At 41.9% G+C, this 25,526-nt stretch overlaps 1 protein-coding gene across 2 annotated transcripts in view; it reads left to right on the forward strand.

Moving 5' to 3' along the window:
* The window catches only part of dok4 (docking protein 4), an 85,874-nt gene that overhangs the window by 53,845 nt on the left and 6,503 nt on the right, over window positions 1-25,526 (forward strand). For both annotated transcript variants that reach the window (XM_041989605.1, XM_041989531.1), the window contains exons 3-8: window positions 7,414-7,521; window positions 8,816-8,930; window positions 9,096-9,215; window positions 17,114-17,303; window positions 23,134-23,272; window positions 24,970-25,087. In XM_041989605.1, the coding sequence (XP_041845539.1) occupies window positions 7,414-7,521; window positions 8,816-8,930; window positions 9,096-9,215; window positions 17,114-17,303; window positions 23,134-23,272; window positions 24,970-25,087 (790 nt within the window). The remainder of the gene's footprint in view (window positions 1-7,413; window positions 7,522-8,815; window positions 8,931-9,095; window positions 9,216-17,113; window positions 17,304-23,133; window positions 23,273-24,969; window positions 25,088-25,526) is intronic.

Raw genomic sequence — 25,526 nt, forward strand, 5'->3', positions numbered from 1 at the left:
CTGGCTGGCAGCCGTACGCTCAGTCGTCCCCATGTTTCTGCCTCGTGTGGTCATTGTCTCTCTCTGACCATCATCTCATACATCAATGGGCCTAATAATGACATCAGAAGTGGTCATGACCTTGTTCTGACCAATAGTGTGAAACAAATCCAAACACAATCATGCTTTTAAGATCTGCAGATATCAACATGGCCAGTAGGTGGAGCTATAGTGTTTGATCTTGTACTAACATGTTGAGGTTCGGACTTTAATGACAACTGCCAAGTATCACGTCATTGGGTCAACCGAGTCCAGAGTTATAGCCACTTCCTGTTTGATGGCGAGGGACAGAAACCTCACAGGCAGCCATTTTATTCATGATGGTGTAAGCAGTTTGTTATATTGTGAGTCATGTGTTCATCAAGGATAATATTGATGAGTTTGAGTAGGTGTGTAGGGTTTTCAATGGGATAAAAGGGGTACTTCCTGTTTCCAGGGGGCGGGGCTATGGCGTTGAAAACATCAGGACATGAAGAGGCTTTTTGGTTTGTACTGGCATGTTATATAAATATGCCACATTTCATGAATGTCAGTCAAAGCAGTGGTTGGAGCTGATAGAATAAATAATTATAGGGGGCGCTATAGAGCCACATAACCAGCATATGTCTATTTAAATCAGTTCCAGGCCTGACCACTGTCCTTCCTGCCGAGTTTGGTGGAGATCGGGAGTACAATGGGTCAATTGCAAATACTTCCTGTTTCATGGCGATGAACGCCATTCGCCATGGTTTTGCTTGAGGAAGGAACTTGAGGATTGTTTTCGGTAGTATCACGAAAGAGTTTGACCTGATCTGAAGCACTTTTGAGTGTGTGGAGTTCATTCCTGAGGAGAGGGACCCCAGTGTCTGAAAAAGACACTTCCTGTTGAAAGTGGGCGGGGCTTAGACCAAGACCAGAAGTTGTTCAATGTATCTGTTCAGGAACAGACCCTGAGTAATTACTGTGAGTGTGATGGTGATTGGATGAAAATTGAGGGATTTATACTGATTAATGATGTCATGGCGTTTTATCCAAGTTTGTCATGACGCCACCGTCTGGCCATGCAGCGTTGAGCAATGTCCAGGTGACAACATCTGGACATGTAGATGTGGTCAGCATGGAAATGACATCAAACGGGACCATTTTGGTCAAGATAGGTTGTTTTATATGTAAGTTATGTCAGTTTCGTCTCTCATGGCGAGATATCAAAGTTTGAGGCCACGCCCCCGCCATGCCCTTTCTCCTTTGAGAAAGTTTTGCATAACTTTTGATCACACATGCCTCTGGAAGCTTCAGAGTGATTTTGAGGTAAATACGATAAAATCTGTAGGAGGAGTTCGTTCAAATGCAATGGCAAGAAACAGGCCAAAATGACCCTGAAAATGACAAGTTTTACAAAATGGCCGACTTCCTGTTGAAATTAGCAAATAGGTCTAAAGGACAGTTTTGTGCATCCTGGCATAGTAAATCAATGTGGTGAATTTCATGCATGTCGGTCCACGTAGGGGGCGAAGCTGGTTGATCAAAATATTGTAGGGGGCGCTATAGAGCCACTATGTCACTATTCCAGCATATGTCAATTTGGCTCAGTTCCACGTCTGAATACGATCCTTCCTGCCGAGTTTGGTGGAGATCGATGATACACCGGGTGAGTTCCAAGTACTTCCTGTTTGATGGCGTCGGACGTTACGTTTGGCGAAGGAACTTGAGATTTTTATTGTAGTATCATGAAAGGGTTTGACCTGTTGTGAAGCACTTTCAAGTGTCTGGGGTTCATGCCTGAGGAGAAGGACCACGACAACTGCAAAAAAGCACTTCCTGTTGAAAGTGGGCGGGGCTTAGGGCTAGACCGGAAGTGGTCATATGGGTGTGTTCGGGACCGGACCATGACTAAGCCCTGTGAGTTTGATGGTGATTGGGTGAAAAATGAGGGAGTTATAGTGATTGATGATGTCATGGCGTCTTATCGAAGTTCGCCATGGCGCCACGGTCTTGCTTTGCAGTGTAGAGCAACAGTCTTCACCGGATATCATCCCCAACTTGTTTTCAGGTGTCTGATGCAGTTTGACCCCGGTTGTGTTCAAAACGTCAGAGAAGTGGGTCTTCGAGTAAAAAACATGACTTCCTGTTGCCAGGGGGCGTGGCCTATTCATAATCCAATAATGACCACATAGATGTGTTGAGGATGGGACTAGTATCATACGAGGCCATTTTGGGTCAGAAAAGTTGTTTTATGTGGGAGTTATATCAATTTCGTCTTTCATGGCGAGACATCAAACTTTGAGGCCACGCCCCCTGTACGCCGTTACTCCTTTGAGAGAGTTTTGCATAACTTTTGATCACACATGCCTTCTGAACATCCTCAGCCATTTTGGTGTCAATACGATAATATCTCTAGGAGGAGTTCGTTCAAATGCGAGGTCAGTAAAATGCCAAAATGGCGACTTTGACCCAAAATGGCCGACTTCCTGTTCTATTTAGACCTATACTATAATTTCATTTTTCGTTTGCCCTCCCATGTGGAACATGTGTACAAAGTTTCATGAAGATCGATAACTTGCAATGGAGGGGCATCACAAATAGGTGGCGCTCTCGTTCAATTTTGCCTGAACAGTCCTGAGCACCCCAAATTATTAAATTTTTCGCATTCCAATGGGGGGGTAGGCAAAATTTGGTGAGTTTTGGAGCATGTTCAGGCCCCCAAAAATGCGATTCATTGTGCGAAATAAAAATAATAATTAAAGCTGCAAGCAGCGTTGGAGGCCCTCGCACCTCTGGCGCCGCTTCGGCCTATTGCACCGCCCCATCGGCCAACAGCCTCCCTCGAGCAACACAGCCGCTCTTTCCCAAAGCCATAAACCCATTCTTCCAGAATTTATCTCCATCGAGAGGTGATTTTCGTCATGAGAGGACCAGCTTGCACCTCAGCCTGTCCAGTGATGACATTTGAAGCATTCATGACCTTGTTTCATACAAACTGTGTTGAATTCCCACAAACCGGAGCATGATTTCATCAAGAGGAAAATTCCACATGGCCACTAGGTGGCGCTATAGTCGTTTTCATGTAGAACCATGTTCAGGTTGGAACTCTAATGACAACAGGTCAACTGACAGCAGAGCTAGAGACACTTCCTGTTTCATGGCGAATGATATAACCATAGGGGGCGCTATAGAGCCAAATAACCAGCATATGTCTATTTGAATCAGTTCCAGGCCTGACCACTGTCCTCCCTGCCGAGTTTGGTGGAGATCAGGATTACATTGGGTCCATTACAAGTACTTCCTGTTTCATGGCGGTGGACGCCATTCGCCATGGTTTTGCTTGAGGGAGGAACTTGAGGTTTTTTTTCTGTGGTGTCATGAAAGGGTTTGACCTGATCTGAAGCACTGTAGAGTGTGTGAGTTTAATTCCTGATGAGCGGTACCCCGGTGTCGGAGAAAGGCACTTCCTGTTTCCAGGGGGCGTGGCTTAGGCCAAGACCAGAAGTAGTTACATGTAACTTTTCAGGAGCAGACTCTGATTAATTACTGTAAGTGTCATATTGATTGAATGAAAATTGAGGGATTTATACAGATTAATGATGTCACGGCGCCTTATCCAACCTTGTCATGGCGCCACGGTCTCGCCATGGAGCGTTGAGCAATATCCAGATGACAACATCAGGACTTGTAGATGTGGTCGGCATGGAACTGAAGTGAAACATGTGGAGTTTGGTACAGAATGAGTGTTGTATTTCAGAAATAATGGATTCCATGCTTGATGGCGAAACATCAAAACTTGATGAGGCGCCGCTGCTGAACGCCACCTCCTATTAGAAAATTTTCAATAACTTTAGACCACACATGCCTCTGGAGTGTTCAGACTGAGTTTGAGGTAAATACGATAAAATCTGTAGGAGGAGTTCGTTCAAATGCAAGGCAAAGAAACATGCAAAAATGACCCCAAAAATGACACTTTTTTCAAAATGGCTGACTTCCTGTTGAAGTTATGATACAGGTCCAAGAGGCTTTTTGTACATCCTCCCAAGCTCTATCAATATACTGCATTTCAGCCATATCGCTCAATGTAGGGGGCAGATATGATCAATTAAATATTTGTAGGGGGCGCTATAGAGCCATATTGCAATTTTTCCAGCATATGTCAAATTGGCTGACTTCTAGGCCTGACCGCGTTCCTTCCTGCCAAGTTTGGTGGAGATCAACGTTACAATGGGTCAGTCACAAGTACTTCCTGTTTGATGGCGTCGGACCACTATTCGCCATGGTTACGTTTGGCGAAGGAACTTGAGATTTTTATTGTGGTATCATGAAAGGGTTTGACCTGTTGTGAAGCACTTTCAAGTGTGTAAGTTTCATTCCTGAGGATATGGACCCCGGCGTCTGAAAAAAAGCACTTCCTGTTGGAAGTGGGCGGGGCTTAGGGCTAGTCTGGAATTGGTCATATGGATCTGTTCAGGGCCAGACCCTGATTAATCTCTGCAAGTCTGATGGGGATTGGATCAGAATTGAGGGATTTATAGTGATTTATGATGTCATGGCGTCTTATCAAAGATCGCCATGGTGCCACGGTCTCGCCCTGCAGCGTAGAGCAACAGTTTTCACTGGATATCATCACCAACTTGTTTTCAGGTGTCTGACCCAGTTTGGACCTGGTTGTGTTCAAGACGTCAGATAAGAGGGTCTCCAAGTAAAAACCATGACTTCCTGTCGCCAGGGGGCGTGGCCAATTCATAACCAAAATGTTGACATGTAGATTCGTTCAGGATGGCACTGGTATCATACATGGCTATTTTGGTTCAGATATATTGTTTTATGTGGAAGTTATATCACTTTCGTTCTTCACGGCGAGACGTCAAACTTTGAGGCCCCACCCCCTCCATGCCCTTTCTCCTATTAGAAAACTTTCAATAACTTTTAAAGAGACATGACTTCTGGACATCCTGAGCTATTTTGGTAGCGGTATGATGAAATCTCTGGGAGGAGATAGATTTTGAAAATGTCAGTAAAACGCCAAAATGGCGACTTTGACCCAAAATGGCCGACTTCCTGTTGGTTTTAGGCTGTTGCTCCAAGAGCATTTTTTGTTCACCCAACCATTTAGAATATGTGTAGCGATTTTCATGAGGATTGATGACGTGCAGTGGCGGGGCATCATAAATAGGTGGCGCTCTCATTCAATTTTGCCCAAACAGTCCCGAGCACCCCAAAATACGTAAATTTACGCATTCCCTTGGGGGGGTACACAAAATTAGGCGCGTTTTCGCGCATGTTCAGGTCCCCTAAAATGCAATTTACTTTTGACAAGAAGAAGAAGAATAAGGAAGAAACGGAGCAATTACAATAGGCCTTCGCACCGCCTTCGGTGCTCGGGCCTAATAAACGCTTGCATTACAATAGGCCTTCGCACCGCCTTCGGTGCTCGGGCCTAATAAACGCTTGCATTTCAATAGGCCTTCGCACCGCCTTCGGTGCTCGGGCCTAATAATAATAAACGCTTGCATTACAATAGGCCTTCGCACCGCCTTCGGTGCTCGGGCCTAATAAACGCTTGCATTACAATAGGCCTTCGCACCGCCTTCGGTGCTCGGGCCTAATAAATTAATCAGATTATCAAGAGGAGCCTTACCCATAGGCCTCCCCTTGGCAGAGCAAATTTGTTCAGCACAATACAGCAAACAGATTATCATTTTGCTGCTATGATGCTGGACAGGACAAGTTAAAAAAACAAAAAAACATATCACGATATGATGTGATTTCAGTTCAGTGGAAACAGATTTCAGATTTGTTAATAATTCTGCCACAATATGATTTTGATTTGATTAGAAATTGAATGGTGTCATAAGTCAGGAGTCAGTGATCCATGTGTCAATATACACAATCACTTCCATTCAGATCAGAACAAAATAAAATCACAAAATATCAAAATCTAGTTTGCTTCTTGAGTTTAATCAGACATTTAAATGGGAAAAAGTCTCCTGTTTGGAACACATTCTGTATACTGATGTTTAGACTTTAAAAGTCCTGCAGAGACTGTTAATGGCTCCCCTCAATAAGAAGGTCAACACCTTTCAGGACTCATTACAGTTTGCTTATCGTAACGTTCTTGGGGTTGAAGACGCCATCATCCACCTGCTTCAGAGAGCCCAGTCTCACCTGGACCAATCAGGCAGCACTTTGAGGATCATGTTTAATATTTAATATATATATATATATATATATAATATATATTTAATAAAGTAGCTACTTTTAACACAATTCAGCTGCTCTGCTATGTGAGAAGCTCCATAAATTCCAGGTGGAACCTCCACCACCACCTGGATTTATGACTCGCTAACTAACAGACCACAGCACGGAGACTGAAAGGTTGTGTGTCTGAGGTGGTGGTCAGCAGACCTGGAGCTCCACAAGGGACTGTTCTCTCACCGTTTCTCTTCACACTGTACACCTCAGACTTCCAACACAACTCTGAGTCCTGCATCTGCAGAAGTACTCTGATTACTCTGCAGCTGTGAGGAGTATCAGTGATGGACGAGAAGCTGAGTACAGAGAACTGTCAGTCAGTTTGTGAGATGGAGCAGAAACAATCACCTCATCTAGAACACAAAAGAGATGGTTGACTTCAGGAGGAACAGAAGTAAATAAAACACGGTTTACATCCTGGGAGAACAGGTGGAGGTGGTGGAGGAACATCTGGACAACAGACTGGACTGGAAAATTAACACAGAAGCATCTAGAAGAAAGAACAGAGCAGACTCTACTGGGGAGTATCAGTGATGGACGAGAAGCTGGGTAGAGAGAACCGAGGGGTATTCCACGAAGCAGGAAAAAGAGAAAGATTTTTTTATTTATTTTTTTATTTTTATTGGCAATCAGTGCTGGTGAACCAGACAGTGCTTTCAGGTTTAGTATGTGCTTCGTTTTCTCAGGATGGAAACTTCCCCCGAACATAAATAATAAACAATGTGGCCTCCAACAGGTCACATTGAAGAATTTTACTTAATAATTAGCAATTATTCATTTTACTTTAACGTTTCTCTTATGATTCCCAAACAGCTTAAAATTAGTTTAATTCAAATTTAAAGACAATTTATTGATATGAAGGCACTTTTCCAGTTTCTGTAGTTCCTCTGTGACCCCCTCCAGAAGCTCTGCCACCAAACAGTAAGTCACACTGGCTGGAGCTACATACTAGCTAAATGCTAATGAGCTACAAAAGATGCAGCCGGACCACAGCCAGACTTCTTACCTGTGAATTTCCCATTAGTTTTAATCTGTTTGTCATCTTCTCAGATCCCAGCAGAGACTTCTGACAGTAACAGGGAAAGTTCCAGAATAATAGCCGTGTTTCAGCGTCAGCTTTCTCTCAGCCAGCTGGTTTTACTGTGTGTGATGCAGATCTACCGGCGCTGCTGGCTGGTGTTTAAGAAGTCATCGAGCAAAGGACCACGCCGTCTGGAGAAGTATGCTGATGAGAAGGCTGCCTACATCAGATCGTGCCCTAAAGTAAGTGTTTGTGTGAAGGACAGGCGAAGTGTCAACTTCAAGGCTTGACAAACGCACACCTCACGTTGAAGTGGGATCTCTTTTTTTTCTGATGACACTGTAAAAAGCTAGGTGAGCAAATGGTTTAAAATGACAAGTTTACCAGTCAGCTGTTCAGTGAAGTGAACCTGTAGCTAGTACTATATGAAAGTAAGTATATGAAAGTTCACACACATGATGATAGAGAATACACACATGACGTCCTCGAGGCTTCGTCCACCATCTTGGGGGAACCTGGCTACTGTTTCCATCTCCACCTTCAGGTTTCTCCTGTAAACTTTTTTAAAAACACGCTAGAAAGAGGTCCTCACCGCGATCAGCTGCCAGGAGTAAGTCGTGGTTATGATGCAGAAACACTAATTATTAATAGGTTAGATCAGGGGGGTGAAACACAAAAACACAGCCGGCCAAAATGAAGGAATATGGAACAAGTTGAGGGTTCAGTGTTTATTAAAAACTTATTAGAATGACCTTATTGCACACATTGAACCTGGAACTAACAGAGCCTGTTAGTTATTGCCTATAAACACTAAACATTAAATAAATAAACAAAAACTCTGTTCAAATCTTTATTTCTTATGGCTTTATATGCATTTTTTCAGAGTACTTTTAAAACCTTTTTCTACAGCACATCAAAAAAATGATTTCCTCATTTGTAAAATCAAATGTCCTGTAATAGCAAGAGAAAAAAAAACTGCATTAAAGGTCAGTTTTTTACAGGTATATATTACACACACACACACACACACACACATATATATATCTCCAATATATATTAGATTGAATAATTGAATACATCTGGTTTCAGCAAAAGAAGTAAAAATATTTTTGTTACAAGAACAATAAAAAAATACCAAACGCCTGAATTCCAGTCTGAAACCTGTGAAACCAGTAAACAGTCCAGAATGTTCTGATGGACTGTCCCTGATTCAAGTTTCAGCCTTTCTGTGTGGAGTTTAAATCCCAGATAGCAAAAACCTGTTCCCCGACAGCCTCCACGAGGTCTGATTTCAGTGTACACATGAAAAGTGAGGGAACAATGGTTTCACCTGTCCACAGCTTTAGATGTTGGATTTTCTGTACAAAAGCTGTGGAGCTCTGTGTGGAGTGTTTCCTGGATATGGAGCTACAAGGGAGACTAACTTAATTTAAGTCTTTATTTGAACTTGAACTGACACATCCATCAAAACATCAGTCTCTTTCAGTCTTCGTTGACTTTTCAACTCTATCACTTTCCCTTCAACTTGCTGCCCAGGTGACAGAGATTAGTAATGTGAAGAACATCACACGGTTACCCCGGGATACCAAACGACAGGCAGTGGCCATTGTGTTTACAGATGACACCTCGCGCACCTTCACTTGTGAATCAGGTAACGAACGTCTTAATCACAGACACACTTGTGTCCTCACACAGATTAACAGAGCTCTGCAGGACATCCGGCTACAGGACACGTTCCAAGCTGTTGAACTTTAAATTCGCTGTTTACAGAAACGTACATGAGCAGCAGATGTGAGAGGTTCTGTCTCTCTTTCAGAGCTGGAGGCAGAAGACTGGTTCAAGATGCTGTCCATAGAGTGTCTGGGCATGAGGCTGAATGATATCAGTATGGGAGAGCCCGACCTCCTGGCTGCTGGAGTGCAGTGTGAACACACAGGTACTTCACACACATCAAGCATGCAGATTAAAAGTCCATCTCTCTTGTCATGGTATTTAGGATTTTGTTCTATTTCGGTCAGTCTCAGTTTATTTATTTATTTATTTTTTGTGAATATTTATTCTAGTTTAGTTAGCTTTTACTTCATTTTTCAGTCATACTGTTTATCCCTTTCTGTATTCAGTTTAGTTTTTCTTCTGTTCCTGTCCCATCTGCTTCTCATTCATCATTATCCATGGACTTAAAAGTCAAATCAAGCCATGTAGTTTATTTATTGTCCATGATGGGAAACTTGGTTTACGAACAGGTCCTCAAGGGAAAGGACAACGACATCAAACAATGAAATCTCCTTTCACACACACCAAACATGACTTTCAATAAAACTGCCAAACCACTAAAACTAAATAAAAAGATACAGTTTGTAGCATATTTGCCTTTTTTTTAGCAAAAATCAAGTGTCGGTTTCATAAATACGTATTTTACCGTTCTTGTAGCTTAGAATGAGTTGTTTATAAACACAAAGGTGGCGGCAAACCCAACTGGAGGCTGCCATGTTGCATCGCCATCTTTGAATACAGTAGCCAAAAGGGGACAAACTTGTTAGCCTTACGAGTTTCACCTGCGAATCCCCGCTGTTTCACAGGGGCGGGGGTGGTGTAAACAGACCAAGATGACCATTCATCTTACCAGTTTACAGTGAAATGGAGGACCAGCCGTACTCTTTGCCCCCTGAGACGGAAGAAAAAATAGCCAAGAAAAGAAAATGAAATAATAATCGGGAGAAAACGAGAGTATACACCGGCGGAGCGTTTACCAGATGGAGGCAACTGATGAAGGCGAGGGCCTTTAAAACTGATATGGAGGTTGCAGCTTTCTGCTGGATGGGTGAGTCAATTCAATCTAACAGTGAAGTTTATTTTGGCGTCATGTTAGAAACAGGGCAGGTAGTCCAGCAACCACTTTATCCTCCCGTTTAAGTCTGATCATTTACTGTTACTTGCTATATAAAACGGTGGAAACGGCTAATTTGTTAGTTAGCCTACAGTAGAAAAGCTCCGTTGCAACAGTTTTCAGTTGTTACTCTTCACAGAAGTCATACCAGTAGGCGACCGTGCGCTTCTTTCTGATTTTCCGAGAGCTTTCCCTCATGTTTTATATTTATTTCAGCTGATTTGTCAATGGGAGTGGGGGTAGCTGTCCTCCTTCTAGTCAGACAATAGACCAAAGTAATACCAGTTTTTATCGCTGTGATTTAATTACTAGAACCACACGCATTCTAACGCAAAATATCTCTCAGATAATTATTATTTCCAATCAATACGTCACCACCTCCCTTCATAAATCAGCTGAAATACATGTTATTAAACACAGAGTAATGTTACAGCACAGGATCTTCCTCTTGCAGCACCGACAGGTCCACTGCCCTGCTTCCTCTTCCTCTCCATCAGATGTTCTCTGAGTCTGCAAGTCATGAAAAACGATTTCACACGATAACATTAGCTATTAGCCGTAGCTTGGTACCAAATACATGGAGGGCATGCTTGTAACTTATCGGCATAAAAACCAGCATTGTGTATCGTTCTGTACCTCATCACCTGATGGGACACTCGAACTTCTGAGAGATGTTGACATTTTCACTTTTATGATTCTCCGCGGCTTCCGTAGTTATAATAACGTTCCAGAGAGCGCTACTCGGTTGCTTACGTTACATTAGTGCACCACTAGATGGGAGTAATTCTTACACACTGGCCCTTTAAACAATGATCCTCTAAAAAATATTAAAGTTTAAGGCAAAAATACATTATTTTTTCCAGCTGCTATTGAGTCATTAACAATGGTGATAATAATATTGACTAAGTAAAAAACGTGTTTTCATAATGTCCCAGGTTCAGAGAGAGGAGGAAATGTTGAGGCAGGAGGAGATGAAGGACAAGAGACAGGTGGGGAGGCAGGAGGAGAAGCACGTGGAGTAGCAGGAGGCGAGGAAGGTGGAGAGGCAGGAGGAGAAGCCGGAGGCAAGGAAGGTGGATAGGCAGGACGAGAAGCAGGAGGCGAGGAAGGTGGAGAGGCAGGAGGAGAAGCAGGAGGCGAGGAAGGTGGAGAGGCAGGAGGAGAAGCAGGAGGCGAGGAAGGTGGAGAGGCAGGTGGGGTATCAGGAGGCGAGGAAGGTGGAGAGGCAGGAAGAGAAGCAGGAGGCAAGGTAGGTGTCGAGGCAGGACGAGAAGCAGGAGGCGAGGAAGGTGGAGAGGCAGGAGGAGAAGGAGGAGGAGATGAAGGACAAGAGACAGGTGGGGAGGCAGCTGCATTTCAGATTGACATGGTTGGCATAATGACTTGAAATATAGTCATAATGTATCATACTGAAGTGTTTACCTGAACTTTTACAAAAAAAACACCCCCTATGTTTCAAACCTGGTACAAAAAAAAACATTTTAGGGTTAAAAGATCAAGTTTACCTTCGTGACATCTTCATGACATCTTAATCTTGAAATTTGGCATAATCAGGGGCGTGTCCTTTTGATTGACACCTATCCAATATCCACGGCAAGAAGGAAGAGTACAGTACTACCGCGGTTTTTAGTCAGCTAACAGTACGCCTTAGCTTTAGCCCACCTACCTTCATTAGCCGTTAGCTCATATTAGATCCAAGTTCGCTCAGTTAGCTCTTATCTACAGGCAGCTCGAAGTTTAGGGGCGTGTCCTTTTGATTGACAGGTATCCAATATCCGCGGCAAGAAGGGAGAGTGCAGCACAACCTCCTCCTTCCAGGAAACGGGTGTGAGAGGACCCCATTGTCCTCATCTTTCCCACTCATGACTGTGTGTTGTTTGCAATTAAAATTGAGGGGCAGTAACCACGCCGTGCTGCGAGCGAGGCCGCATTAGCAGCTCCGCATGCCATGCACTACATAGCACGTCCCCCAAAAGTTGTTTGTGTTGTGTTTATTGTGTATTGATGTCTAAATGTAAATAAAATTGAGAGGTAAGCTGCCACAGGGTGCAGCCAAGGAGGCCACTTAGATGGTCCCATCCACTCCACCCAGCATGACGTGTAAGCCTACATGATCCTACATGTGTGTGTGAGAGAAAGTGTGGGGACGGAGAGGGGTCCGGGGATGTAAGACCAGAGGGAAACAAACTTCCCTTCAGTGGATGAGCTGATGGTGGCAGTAGGCACCCCTGTTTCCCGGGAGGACCCCAGGGCCGGACAGGCCAGGAGTAGCTGCCCCCCACGACTAGTACATACATAAGCCCCACTCAGCCTCCCTTCATTCCCCTACACCCCTCCTGCCCCCGTACCATACCTTGAGTCCCGGGGCAGCAACCAGACACCAGGGCATGCACCAGACCACCCTGTGGCAGCACATCCAGGCAGGCCCAGAACCCCCTGCACTAAATGACCTCTCCACCACTAGGACAGGGGACCATCTCCGGGCCCAGAACCCCCACCCAGCCCAACTCAGAAAGGTCTGGCCACCTGGCCAAGGGTCAGCGCCCACTGACCCAGGCCCCTCCCCAATGAGGCAACCCCATCTGCAGACAATGAAGAAACTGATAAAACCGATGATCTGGATAAAACAGGTTTTTCCTTTTATCATTGAAGTGTGAGTGTTTGTTCAGCAGTAATAAAAGTCCTACAGCAGCATCACACAAAGTAAACACCTGCTGGTAAAATACATGATTAGCTGTTTGTTTTAAAAGTTTTTATTAACTTTTTTACACTTTTTTCCTGGTCAGTTCTCCTGGCCACCCATCAGAACTTTTCTAGACCCGCCCCTGCATAGCTGAAGTATAAGCCCTGTCTACCACTGGCAGCTACTGTGTTAGAGAAGGTCCTGCCTACAACAAGACTTTGGGGTAAATATGTGACTGTGTGCCCCTTTTCGGTGCCCCAGCTACAAAACAACGAGGTCACAGTCCTCCACCTACACTAAGTGATGGAACTAAGCACAGGGGACCAGAAGGAATGAGATTCAGCCGAATAGTTCTTTAAGGAGGCAGACATTGTCTCACTACTGATGTGGTCAACTAAGAGATTCCTAAACTGCTGAATACACAGATTATTTTTGTTTTTCCAGTTCACAAGGATAGTTTTCTTTGCGATGCATAATGCTGTGCAGAGTTAATTGCCATATTAATGTCACCCAAGTCACCTAGTAGACATAGTGCGGGGATTGTAGGAATATTACATTTAAACCATGCTGACATGTCCACACATACCTGAAGCCAGAACCTGCGGACAGATGTGCAGGACCACAAGGCATGGAGATAGTTGTCAGGTGTGTTTTCATTGCAGTGTGTGCAGATGTTTGATTGTGACAGACCCATCCTGAACATCCTTTGTCCTGTATAATGAGTTCTATGCAGAATTTTGAATTGTATTAGTTGCATATTTGAATTCTTAGTCATTTTAAAGGTGTTTAAACATATTTGTGACCATTTATCTTTATTAAAGTTACTGGATAAGTCACCCTCCCATTTTGAAGTTGGAAGACAGATTGAGTCTTCTAGTTTAGATAATAGTCTATATGTTTTTGATAATAGCTTTGGGGCATTGAGATTCATGAATTCTGCCACCCTAATAGGTAGCTGTAAGTTTAATTGATTAATTGTGTATATATATATATATATATATATATATATATATATATATATATATATATACACATTTTTTTTTTTTTTTTTTTTACATATAAAAGATTTAAGCTGGTGATGTTCTGAAAATTTTGTGCTGCTGATTCCATATTTTGAAGTGAGAATATAAACCCCCGATCCTTGCATCTTTGCACTGGCTCCCTGTTTATTTTAGGATTGATTTTATCATTTTATCATTTGTTTTTAAGGTTTTACATGGACTCACCCCACCATACATCACGGACCACATCAAAATTCATTCTCTGGCGTGGGCGCTGAGGTTTGAGGGACAGTTTTTACTTGTGGAATCTAGGACGAGACTTAAAACTGGGGGGCAGGACTTTTTCTGTGGTAGGCCCCAGACTCTGGAACGCCCATGTCAGCACAGCCCCCACTGTGGAGTGTTTTAAGTCTCACCTTAAGACGCACTTTTATTCCTTGGCTTATAACACTGTGTGGTCCTCTGTGTCTTTTATTTTATATTTATTAATTTTTATGACATGATTTTATTAAAGTTGTTGTGGTATACTCATTTTGTGTGGAGCACTTTTGAAACTTTTGGTTGTGAAATGTGCTATATAAATAAAGTGATTGATTGGTTGATTGATTGACTGAAATTCAATTCATTTCAATCAGTTGCAGTTTCTCAAAATTACCCCATATAGATGTATAAGGATGATGATTTGCTGTGTAAATGTTTGCAATTTTATTTTTAGTTTTATTTTACTTATTTAAAATGTACTTAATTAATTTATACTTTATTTATTTATTATTATTATTATTATTATTATTATTTTTCATAATAAACTTCAGCCAATGCCAATTTCTTTTCTACTTCATAAGATGATATTGCAAACAATCAGAAGGGTGGTGGAACACCACTTTTCTTCTGGGGGTCTCTGGGGGACACTTTTATGTTCCTGCCAATCAAGCCTATGCCCCTGCATTCGTCCCTCAGTATTTAGGCTGCTTGGTCGTCACTTTTTTTTTCTTCTTCTACTTTTTTTTCCTGTTCCTGTCTTGATATCTAGTCAGTCTTGAGGTGTTGCCTGAGTTTTGTATTTGCTGTTTTCGTTTTCTGTTCCTTTAATGACCCAACTTTGTTAGTTTTCAAATAAAATCCTCTATTGAGTCCACCGGCTTGCTTCTCGTCTCATAGTCCAGCATTTGGGTCCTCCATCTGTGTCTCCTGGATTGTGACATATCTTGGGTAAAATTGAAGTGGATTTCTATATAAACAGAAATATTGCACAGTTCTGATTAAAGTGGTTCAAACTTTAGCTAGGAACTTTGCATATTCCCCTTGTACCTGAATGAACTCTGTCCGTGTGCTCTGACTTTCTCCTGTATGGTCCAAATTAAGCATGTTAGATTAATTAGTGGTTCTGAATTAATTGTAGGTGAGTGTGAATGGTTAGTTGACTCATTTTTCTCAATGATGAAGAGTCCAGGGTGTACCCAATCTCTCCAACCCCACTATGATCCTGAACAGGATGAAGTGAATAGAAGATGAATGAATGTTTAATGGTCTGTAGTAGACAAAGTTTGAATTATTAATAATTTTTACCCGATAAATCTAAACAATCAGCTTGTTCATACACTGCCTGACCCCCCCAAAAAAATAGCCATCAAACAAAAAGTCATCCTAATATTTGGTTAAACCTCCTTCAGCTTTGATTCCAGCAGCTTCTCTGTGTCATTGTTTCTAGACGCTTCTGCAATGTCACGATTTATTTCCATCCAGTGTTGCATTCATTTTTCTCCAAGATCTTGTATTGATGATGGAGAGTCCAACCACTGCACAAAGCCTTCTCCAGCACTTCCCAAAGATCCTCCATGGGGTTCAGGTCTGGACTCTGTGGTGGCCAATCCATGTGTGAAAACGATGTCTCCTGTTCCCTGAACCACTCTTTCACAGTCTGAGCTCCATGAATCCTGGCTCTTTTCCATCAGGGAAGATGGAATTGAACACAGTGTTGCTGACCCTAGACCGGAACCTAGACCTGAATCTAGACCTGACCCACTGCAGCAACCCTAGATCATAGACTGCCCCCACAGGCTTGTACAGCAGCACTAGGCATGATGCTGCATCACTTCCTCTGCCTCTCTTCTAACCCTGATGCTCCATCACTCTGGACTCATCAGACCACATGACCTTCTTTCATGGCTCCAGAGTCCAGTTTTAATGCTCCCTAGAAACCTGAAGCCCTTTTCTCCTGTTAGCTTCACTGGTTAGAGGTTTCCTTCTGGCTCCACAGCTGTTCAGTCCCTTGAGTTCCTTCACATTGTTCATGTGGAAATGTTCTAACTTTCACTATTAAACATGGTCCTGAGTTCTACTGCTGTTTTTCTTCCATCTGGTTCCACCAAATGTTGAAGTGATTACCATCGCTATCATTCAGGATTTTTTTCTGACCACATTTCTTCCTGTAAGATGATGGTTCCCACCATCCTTCCAGCTTTAATAATGTGTTGGACAGTTCTGAACCCAGTTTTAGTTCCTAAGATGTTTTCTCTGCTTGATGCCAATGGTCTGACCCTTCTTAAACAGACTAACATCTTTTCTATAAACACGGATGCATCTTTCCACAAGGTTGTTTAAGAAATGAGAAACTACTCATTGCATCAGTCTGGGTTAAATAACTTGCAGCTGAAACATCATCACCCTGCAGGAATTATCCAATAGGAGGCCTCGACCTCTGTGCTTTGTTACATCCAGGTTGTGCCTTTCTTTTCTGGTGAGATAGTGTATTTGAATGTAAATCTTCTGAACCTGTTTCGAAACATAAAAGCATAAAATAACATAAAAAGATTGTCAGATCAAACTGCTGATGATTTTATCCTGTGAAGTGTTTGATAGCAGACAATAACCAGTATACCAACATAAAGACAATGTTTCAATCCTGACTCCAACCCATCCTCATAGTGTGGCCCACAGACAACAGTTTTTCTCCCATTTTTAAGCTCTTCCAATATGTATTTTATTATTGGCCTCAGAAGTTTTTCACAGAAATTTTCCTCCGGTCCTTCTTTCTTCTTGTGGAGGCTGTCAAACTGATCAGTCAGAGACAGAGAGGTAAGCATCTACCATGGCAACAATTGAGTTGGGCAATAATCTGAGGCATAAAAATCTGATCCTCTCTGATCACATTATTGATATTAATATATGGTCAGTCTGGGTTGGCAGTTCAAAGAGGAAAGATTTCTTTGCTGTAAACAGATCTTTGATTGAACTTGAATTCCTGTTATTCTTTATCTCCTCAGAGCGTTTCAACGTATTCCTCCTCCCTTGTCCCAACCTGGACATCTACGGGGAGTGCATGATGCAGATCACCCATGAGAACATTTACCTGTGGGACATCCACAACCCTCGCACCAAGCTGGTTACCTGGCCTCTCAGCTCTCTGCGGCGCTATGGACGGGATGCCACTCGCTTCACTTTTGAAGCCGGGCGGTGAGACAAGCAGCCTAAATTAGTCTTTAAAACTTATTAATATAATTTTATATCCCTGATTGTAATCCAAAATAGTTTCAGCAGGTCAGTTACAAGTAGTGTGCCACAGGGCTCTATTCCTGGCCCACTCCTCTCCACTATTTATATAAATGCTGTGGGAATTGATAAAACGGATGCATTGTTATATGCTGATGATGTGGTTATTTACTCTTGTGCCTCAACACCTATACAAGCTGTTAATTCCTCTTTAAATGCAAGGAAAAGACTTGTTGCTGCAACATTTTTTCCTGTGTTGGATAATTGAGATATTTCAGTCATTCGTAATGGTTGAACTCTTTGTTTCTTGTTTTTGTTTCATGTTGTTTGTTAAAAAACTATGTTTTTAACTGTAACTGTCTTGTGTTTGTGGGTTGTGCTACTCCTTTTTCTTGGCCAGGACTCCCTTAAAAACAGGTCTGTGATCTCAGTGAGACTTCCTGGTTAAAGATTGGCTAAATAAATTAATGCTAAGTACAGTAATACTAAGCGTGGGCTCCCCGACACTTTGATTAAGAAAGTCCAGTAATTAATATTAAGCAATGATAAATGTGACAGGGCTGTAGTAAGGACAATGAGACCCGAGGAAGGGGTAAAAGGTTGAATAGAAATGTGGATTTGAACCTTGGGCGTGTTAACAAGCAGGCTGAGTTAAGAGGCGAAGTAACCAAACTAGCAACAGAGTCTACAAAGCTAACCCAAGTATTAGAAGAGTCAACGGGCGAGAGAGTAAAAGCTAAGCTAATAAAGCAACCGAACCAAGAAGGAGAAGACATACAACAGTCTTTTGAGGCCATGGCAGACCTGGAAACAATTCAACAGAAGATATGAGGATTTCGCTGAAAGAAATCAAAGATTACATCAGGAAGACTAACAATAGGATTGATGAGGTTGAAAAGCGGGTAGTGGAAGCAGAGGAGCGAACTCAGAATCTGGAGGAAGCCACACTAGAGCTCATGGAGTTGCAGAGAAAATTTGAGACAAGGATGTCGGATTTGGGGGGCCGCGAGAGGAGGGAGAATGTCCGGATCCATGGGGTAAAGGAAGGAGTCGAGGGAAACGCACAATTGATGATAAGTATTGTCGAGAAACTCCTTAGGGAGAATCTGGATTTGCCCCTATCATTCGAGTTGAAGATTGAAAGAGCTCATCGGGCTTGGGTAACGCACCCTCCTAAAGATTCTCCACCTAGATCCATTGTAATGAAGTTGCAAAGTTTCTAGAGTAAAGAAGAACTTATCAAGATAGCATGGCAAAGAAAGGGCTTCATGTATGAGGGAAGAAAGGTGTTTCTGGACCATGATTACGCCCCGGAGATTTTGAGAAAATCGAGGCAAAGAAGGTGCTATGAGAAAGAATATACACTTCCAGACTCCTTTCCCAGCAAAACTCCGGGTGTTCTACGAGGGTGAGACGCACAACTACAACACGGCAGAGGAGGCGACAAAGGACATGGTGGCCCGAGGGCTTCGGGTGGAGGTCGTGAAACCAGCAGAGAACTGGACAGAGCGGATTGGTCAACTAATGTGGCACTGGACGGAATACAGATCCTAAGGTGAACTGTTGATGGTTTCCAGAAAATATCCCATGCCTTCTAAGAGGACTGAGGTGAGAAACAAGTGTGTTCAATTTTGATAAGATGATAACGATCTATATAGTTTCTAGCCAATAAATACATATCCTCATAAGTTGAGGACGTCGGGGGGAGCAAGTAAAGCTGCTGTGGACTAATGAACAGTGCTGCTTCATCCCTCTGAGTGGGCTGAACATCAAAGCTCAGAAACGGTCACTAATTAGACCTCACCTAAGGAAGTTGGTCTTTTATTTGGTTTGAATGTTCATATGTTAAACAAGTGTTTTGGGTTGTTTAAAGTTTGTTATTGTTTCTGTAGCAATGGAAGTGTAAATATGAAAGGATGGAGAGACATGAGACAAGAGTGTCAGAGAAGAATGACATCCAAGAACTGCATTAAACGTCAATGGTGTCCTCAACCCAACTTAAAGGAGCAAGATAATAAGATAAAAAAGAAGGTATCGGGGGATGTTTTTACATGAGAGAAGGAACATGCAAAGCTTAAGAGGAACGGTTACAATCAAGTTTTTTCTGCCTCTTACAAATAGGGACACCAGAGAGGGGTGGCCATTTTGATTTCCAGGGAGAATTAGGGGACAAAGAGGGTAGGTATATCCTGGTTAAGAGGGAGAGATGGTGACTCTTCTTAATATATATGCTCCACCTGGTTCAGATTGGAATTTTTATAGACGGGTGTTTGATCTGATGCAGAGGTAGAGGGAATTTTGATTGCTGGGGGGACTTAAACAAAAGACTCACAGCTAGATTCCACAGGAGGAGGTATGCAAAAGAATGTAATTAGTAAAAAAATGAAGGGGCTGGTGTCGGAACTGGGAATTATGGATGTATGGAGGGACTTGAATCCCACAAGTAAGGACTATACTTATTATTCATCACCGCACAATGGGTATTTGAGGATCAATTACTTTTTGATGTATAACAGAGATAGGCATATAGGGTAGAAAAATGTGGATTATGAATAATGGATTTATTAGACCACAGCCCACTTTATTTAACACTACATCTGGTGAGGGAGAGGAAAACAACAATTTGAAGATTGAATTCAAATAAAGGGCGCATGAAGGAAGAAATAATGAAGGAAATTCAAACATTTGTAGAGAATAATGATAGTAGTGAGGTGTCTCCATCTGTGTTGTGGGATGCTTGTAAAGCTGTGATGAGAAAGAAGACAATAGCCAAATCTGTATATTTAAAACAACTAAGACAGTTAAAGCTTGACACATTAGAAGCAGACATGAGAAGGTTAGAAAGAGAACATAAAGAAAAACTGGAAGAAAACATAAATCAGGAAATTAAAAAAAAAGTAGACAGAGATAAATGAGATTTATGCACAGGATATCCAAAAGAAAACCTTGTTTACAAAACAAAGATATTATGAAGTAGGGGGTAAGTCAACAAAATTGTTGGCATATAAACTGAAACAACAGCAAGCAAAAAACAATATTAATAAAATTAGGGACCACATCAGGGATTAGTGAACAAAACAGGAGATACAAAAATGCTTTCAGGCTTAGTACTAAAATCTATATGCTCAACCAGAAATTTGTGATAAAACCCAGATACATCCATTTCTGAAAACTTTAAATTTTAGCAATATTATCAGGCTGCACAAATAAAAACATTGGTCAACATATACAGCCCCTCCTACTCAGCGAGATGGAAAGAAATTGAGGCTAGCACAACAGACGGGCTGCCTATACAGGCTATAATAAAGGATAAAAACCCGATAAAACATAGAGAAGGGATGAACCCTTGGTTGGATATTTCATTAAAGATTTGGTTTGAATTAATCACTAAAAATGATTTGAGCACTCAAAGTAGATTGTTACGATGGATTGGGTATGACTCTGATTTTATCCTGAGTAGGATAGATAAGAGTTTCAAAATTGTGAACAGGAACCTACAATAATTTGGGAGCTCTTAAAACAAAAGGAGATTAAAAGTTTTCAAGAAATGAAAGAACAATACAGATTAACGAATCACGATCAGTACAGATATTTGTGATTAAGACATTATCCAGAGCAAACAATAAGAGGACCTATTGAGGGGAGTGGGTCAGGAGGTATTGAATTGTTAACTTCAGCTTATGAATCTAAAGTTATATATAGGGGAGTGGAAAACTTGAAGGGAAATGACACTGTGTATTTAAAAGAGAGATGGGAGAGCGAAGCAAATATGACGATATCTGTGGATGAATGGGAAAATATAAATGAGCTGCAGTGGAGGACAACTTGTTCTTTATCTTGGAGAGAACACGGAATGAAAAATATGAGAAACACCATCACAGACAAAATACCAAGACACAAAGAGTTGGCGGCTATGTGGGGCTGATAAAGCTGACCACTACCACGGTAGCTCCTCCATCTGCAGCGATTGGTAGGAGCTTAAGAAGTGTATGGAGAAAATACTGATGGTAGACCTTCCACCTACATTTGATGTGTTACATTTGGGGAGACTGGGAATAGATTTGACAAGGTTTGGTGACAAATATATTTATAGAATAATGTTGGTTGCAAGCAAAAAAAGCAATTAGCAGAAAATGGATGAAGAAGGAGATACCGAAGGTTGGTGACGGGGTCGATGCATGACGTGATGGAAGAGTTAACGTTCTCTCTGAGGCTCGAGGTAGACAAATTTAAAAGAATTTGGGCGAGTTGGATAAAGTACATAAAACCAGTTAGGACAGTGTATATAACAGAAAATATTAAACTACCCAAATTCATGGCTACAGAAATTGAAATGTTCTGCTGTTCTGTTTCTTTGTTCTTTGTTTGTTAGTTTGTTTTTTTTTCTTTGTTTTTTTGTTTTCTTTTAAAGTTCTACTTTTGCTATTATTATTACGTTTATTATTTTCACAACACTGTTGATATATGAATGTGACAATTTGTTTACCAAAATGGTTGACAAGTAAAAAATCTTTGTCCTGAATTATATTTTATTTGTATGACAAGGTAAAATCATATGATATATTGATTTAAGGCAAGTATTATGTCATGTTTATTTGGGGAAAAAAGAGACTGAATTGTGGAAAAGGACAAAAACTAGCCATTGTGTACCAGATGTAAATGGAATGGTTGTGGAAATGCTTAACAAAAAGAAAACTGGGGGAAAAACAGTAATTCTAAGTGTTAAGTACGTTCCATCTCATCATCTTCTGATTTGGGGTTGTGTCCCGTCCTAATGCACATACACAACTCAATTCAGTTCAACTTTATTTATAAGTAGCCAATCCACAACAGTCATCTCAAGGCTCACGTACAGACATCATCCAATTCAATCCAGTTCATTAAAGTACAATTATAGTCTGATTAAAACAAATCTGTTATATGAGCCACATTTAACTCATTTATAATAACTGTCAATACAAACCAATTAATGAAATAATGACCTAGCGAAGGAAACCGGATTGGATCAAACCTTCTCTTTGATTCAATCCTTCATCCTGAGAGAGGAAAACCTCCATCAGGACCAAAAACCTCCATCAGGACCAAAAACCTCCATCAGGACCAAAACCAGGAAGGAAAATCTCTATCAGGACCAGAATCAGGAAGGACTACATCCATTAATACCAGAGCCAGGAAGGAAAAACTCCCATCAGGGCTAGGAAGAAACACCTTTATTAGATTCAGAACCAGGATGGAAAACCGCCATTAGGTTCAGAACCAGGAAGGAGGATCATCGGTCTGGACACTTACAGACTAAGGTTGGACTGAGTACCAGTGAGAGAATAACTGATGGTTCCACGCTGAATCAGTTCTTGACCAGACTCTGAAAAGAACCTGAACACCTGTGGTTTGGTCAGCATGCAGATAACAGGGTGTGTGTGTGTGTTTCCAGCTGAGCGTGTACTAATGTCACTAGTTATTTGTTCTCTTATAGTCAGTTTGCTCTTTGTAGTAACATTAGTTCCTGTTCTCGTCATGCTGACACGGTAACTAAAACCTAAAGGAAAAATTTTATTCACCTTTGTGAACTGGGATGATCGGACAATCTCAGGGCTTTGTAAACAATACAACCATCACAAGAGAAACTTTAAACAATGCTAGTTGAAACCTTTATAGACCCTAAAAAAACTAATTAAAGTCATGTAAAATGTTGTTGGTTGTCTTTTCCTTGCATTTTCATGACGTTTTCTGGAGTCTAAAGAGGCTATCCGGTCTGTTGGTCCCTGGTTTCACACTGGGCTGCTGCTGTGTGCAGGATGTGTGACAGTGGCGAAGGCCTCTACACCTTTCAGACGAGGGAAGGGGAGCAGATTTACCAGAGGGTCCACTCCTCTACCTTGGCTATCGCTGAGCAGCACAAAAAGGTCCTGCTGGAGATGGAGAAAAACAGCAGGGTGAGAGTCCAGCTAAAACACATAAATCACAGACAAACATAAGGCCAGAGCACACTGATGTGGTGAGTCATGTGACCAGAAGTGTCACAATGCAGCCATATGGACTTAAGGTTGCCTTTAGTTTAAAAATATAGAATTCAATCTGTGATATCATTCATTTGATAAATATCATGTTATTATGTCTTATGTGTCTCGTGTCCTACAGCTCATGTTATAACTTAACATCAGCATCTTTCATCATCTATTTGACAAATTCAATTTAAAATCCCGTCACGCAACAAAAACAGGAAAAACAAAAGAAAATCAACTGAAAGACTTTTTAAATTTAAATGAAAAGTACTTTATTATTCCCCAAAGCGAGGTTATAACAGAAGTGAGGTGTAGTAAGGGATTTTTTTTATATAAAAATCTCCCAGAACGTTTCTGTGTTCCATCAGACCTGAAGAAGCCTCTGACTGAACACACTCTGCTGACGTGTTGTGTAGAGAATGTGAAGAATTGTTCATCATGTCCAGCAGCTTGTGCAGCATTCTCCTCTGGACAATCAGCTCCAGGATCCAGATCAGTCCCCAGAACAGAACCAGAACTTCCTGATTAGGTTGTTGGGTTTCTTTAAGTCTCTGGTTCTGGTTCTGCTGCCCCTGATACTGCAGAGCAGATTGAACTGAATGCAACATGCTGATTCAGACACTGTTCAGCTTCCTCCAGAAGGCGAGTCTGCTCTGTTCTTTCTTCTAGATGCTTCTGTGTTAATTTTCCAGTCCAGTCTGTTTTCCAGATGTTCCTCCACCACCTCCACCTGTTCTCCCAGGATGTAAACCGTGTTTTATTTACTTCTGTTCCTCCTGAAGTCAACCATCTCTTTTGTGTTCTAGATGAGGTGATTGTTTCTGCTCCATCTCACAAACTGACTGACAGTTCTCTGTACTCAGCTTCTCGTCCATCACTGATACTCCTCACAGCTGCAGAGTAATCAGAGTACTTCTGCAGATGCAGGACTCAGAGTTGTGTTGGAAGTCTGAGGTGTACAGTGTGAAGAGAAACGGTGAGAGAACAGTCCCTTGTGGAGCTCCAGGTCTGCTGACCACCACCTCAGACACACAACCTTTCAGTCTCCGTGCTGTGGTTTGTTAGTTAGCGAGTCATAAATCCAGGTGGTGGTGGAGGTTCCACCTGGAATTTATGGAGCTTCTCACATAGCAGAGCAGCTGAATTGTGTTAAAAGTAGCTACTTGAGATATTAAACATGATCCTCAAAGTGCTGCCTGATTGGTCCAGATGAGACTGGGCTCTCTGAAGCAGGTGGATGATGGCGTCTTTATCGCCATCTTTACTTCTATCTGCTCACTGTGCTGTCTGCTCGCAGCAAATGGACACATTACAGTCCAGGATGGGTCCCCGCAGCCATGTCTCGGTGAAACATGTGATACTACATTCTCTGTTTTCCTTCTGTGTCCATGTTAGCTCTAGAAACTCATCCATACTGTTAGCTAGCAGCCTCACGTTTCCCATCAGAACAGTTGGACGTAATGGTTTGAACTTCCTCTTCTTTTCTTTTTGCCTTCCTCTTTGTTTCCTCTTAAACTGATCTGGGATAAAAGTAAATGTATTTGTAGATGTGTTGTTTGGTACTTTTTTAAACTGATCTGGAGTGCTCTTTTTCAGTCTCTCTGATGTTCTGTGCTCATCATTCCCAGCTGCTGTCTAAGGGCTCAGAGGCTGGTTCCTATCCTTGCACACCCACCGCCATCCTACCCCGATCTGCCTACTGGCACCACATCACTGGAAACCAGAGTGGCCTGGATTGTAGCAGTGGTAAGTCGATGAATTGAAATGACTCAGAATTGTTATGGGTGAAAATAAAGTTTAATGACGCAACATCTTCAGTGAAGGGACTACTCTTGACAAACCTCAAAATATGGTGGTGGACATATTTGTGGAACAGATGCAGCCTGGTCCTGGTACAGAAACTTCCTTGATTCAGGGGCTTAAAGAGTTCATAGATGTCCGTAAAACAAGCTTGTCTATTTATACTATTTTTTACAATTATACTTACTGCCTGTATTTTAAAGTATTTATATTGTGCAACCCCAATTCCAATTCCAAAAAGGTTGGGACTCTGTGTCAAATGTAAATAAAACAGAATCCCATCAGGCCATATGTTATTCCCAGTAGAAGATAAACAACATCTCAGATGATGAAACAGACGTTTCACCATGTGATGAAAATATGAGCTGATAGTGAATCTGATGCA

This window comes from Melanotaenia boesemani, chromosome 1 (genome assembly GCF_017639745.1).
Source record: "Melanotaenia boesemani isolate fMelBoe1 chromosome 1, fMelBoe1.pri, whole genome shotgun sequence".
Taxonomy (NCBI): domain Eukaryota; kingdom Metazoa; phylum Chordata; class Actinopteri; order Atheriniformes; family Melanotaeniidae; genus Melanotaenia; species Melanotaenia boesemani.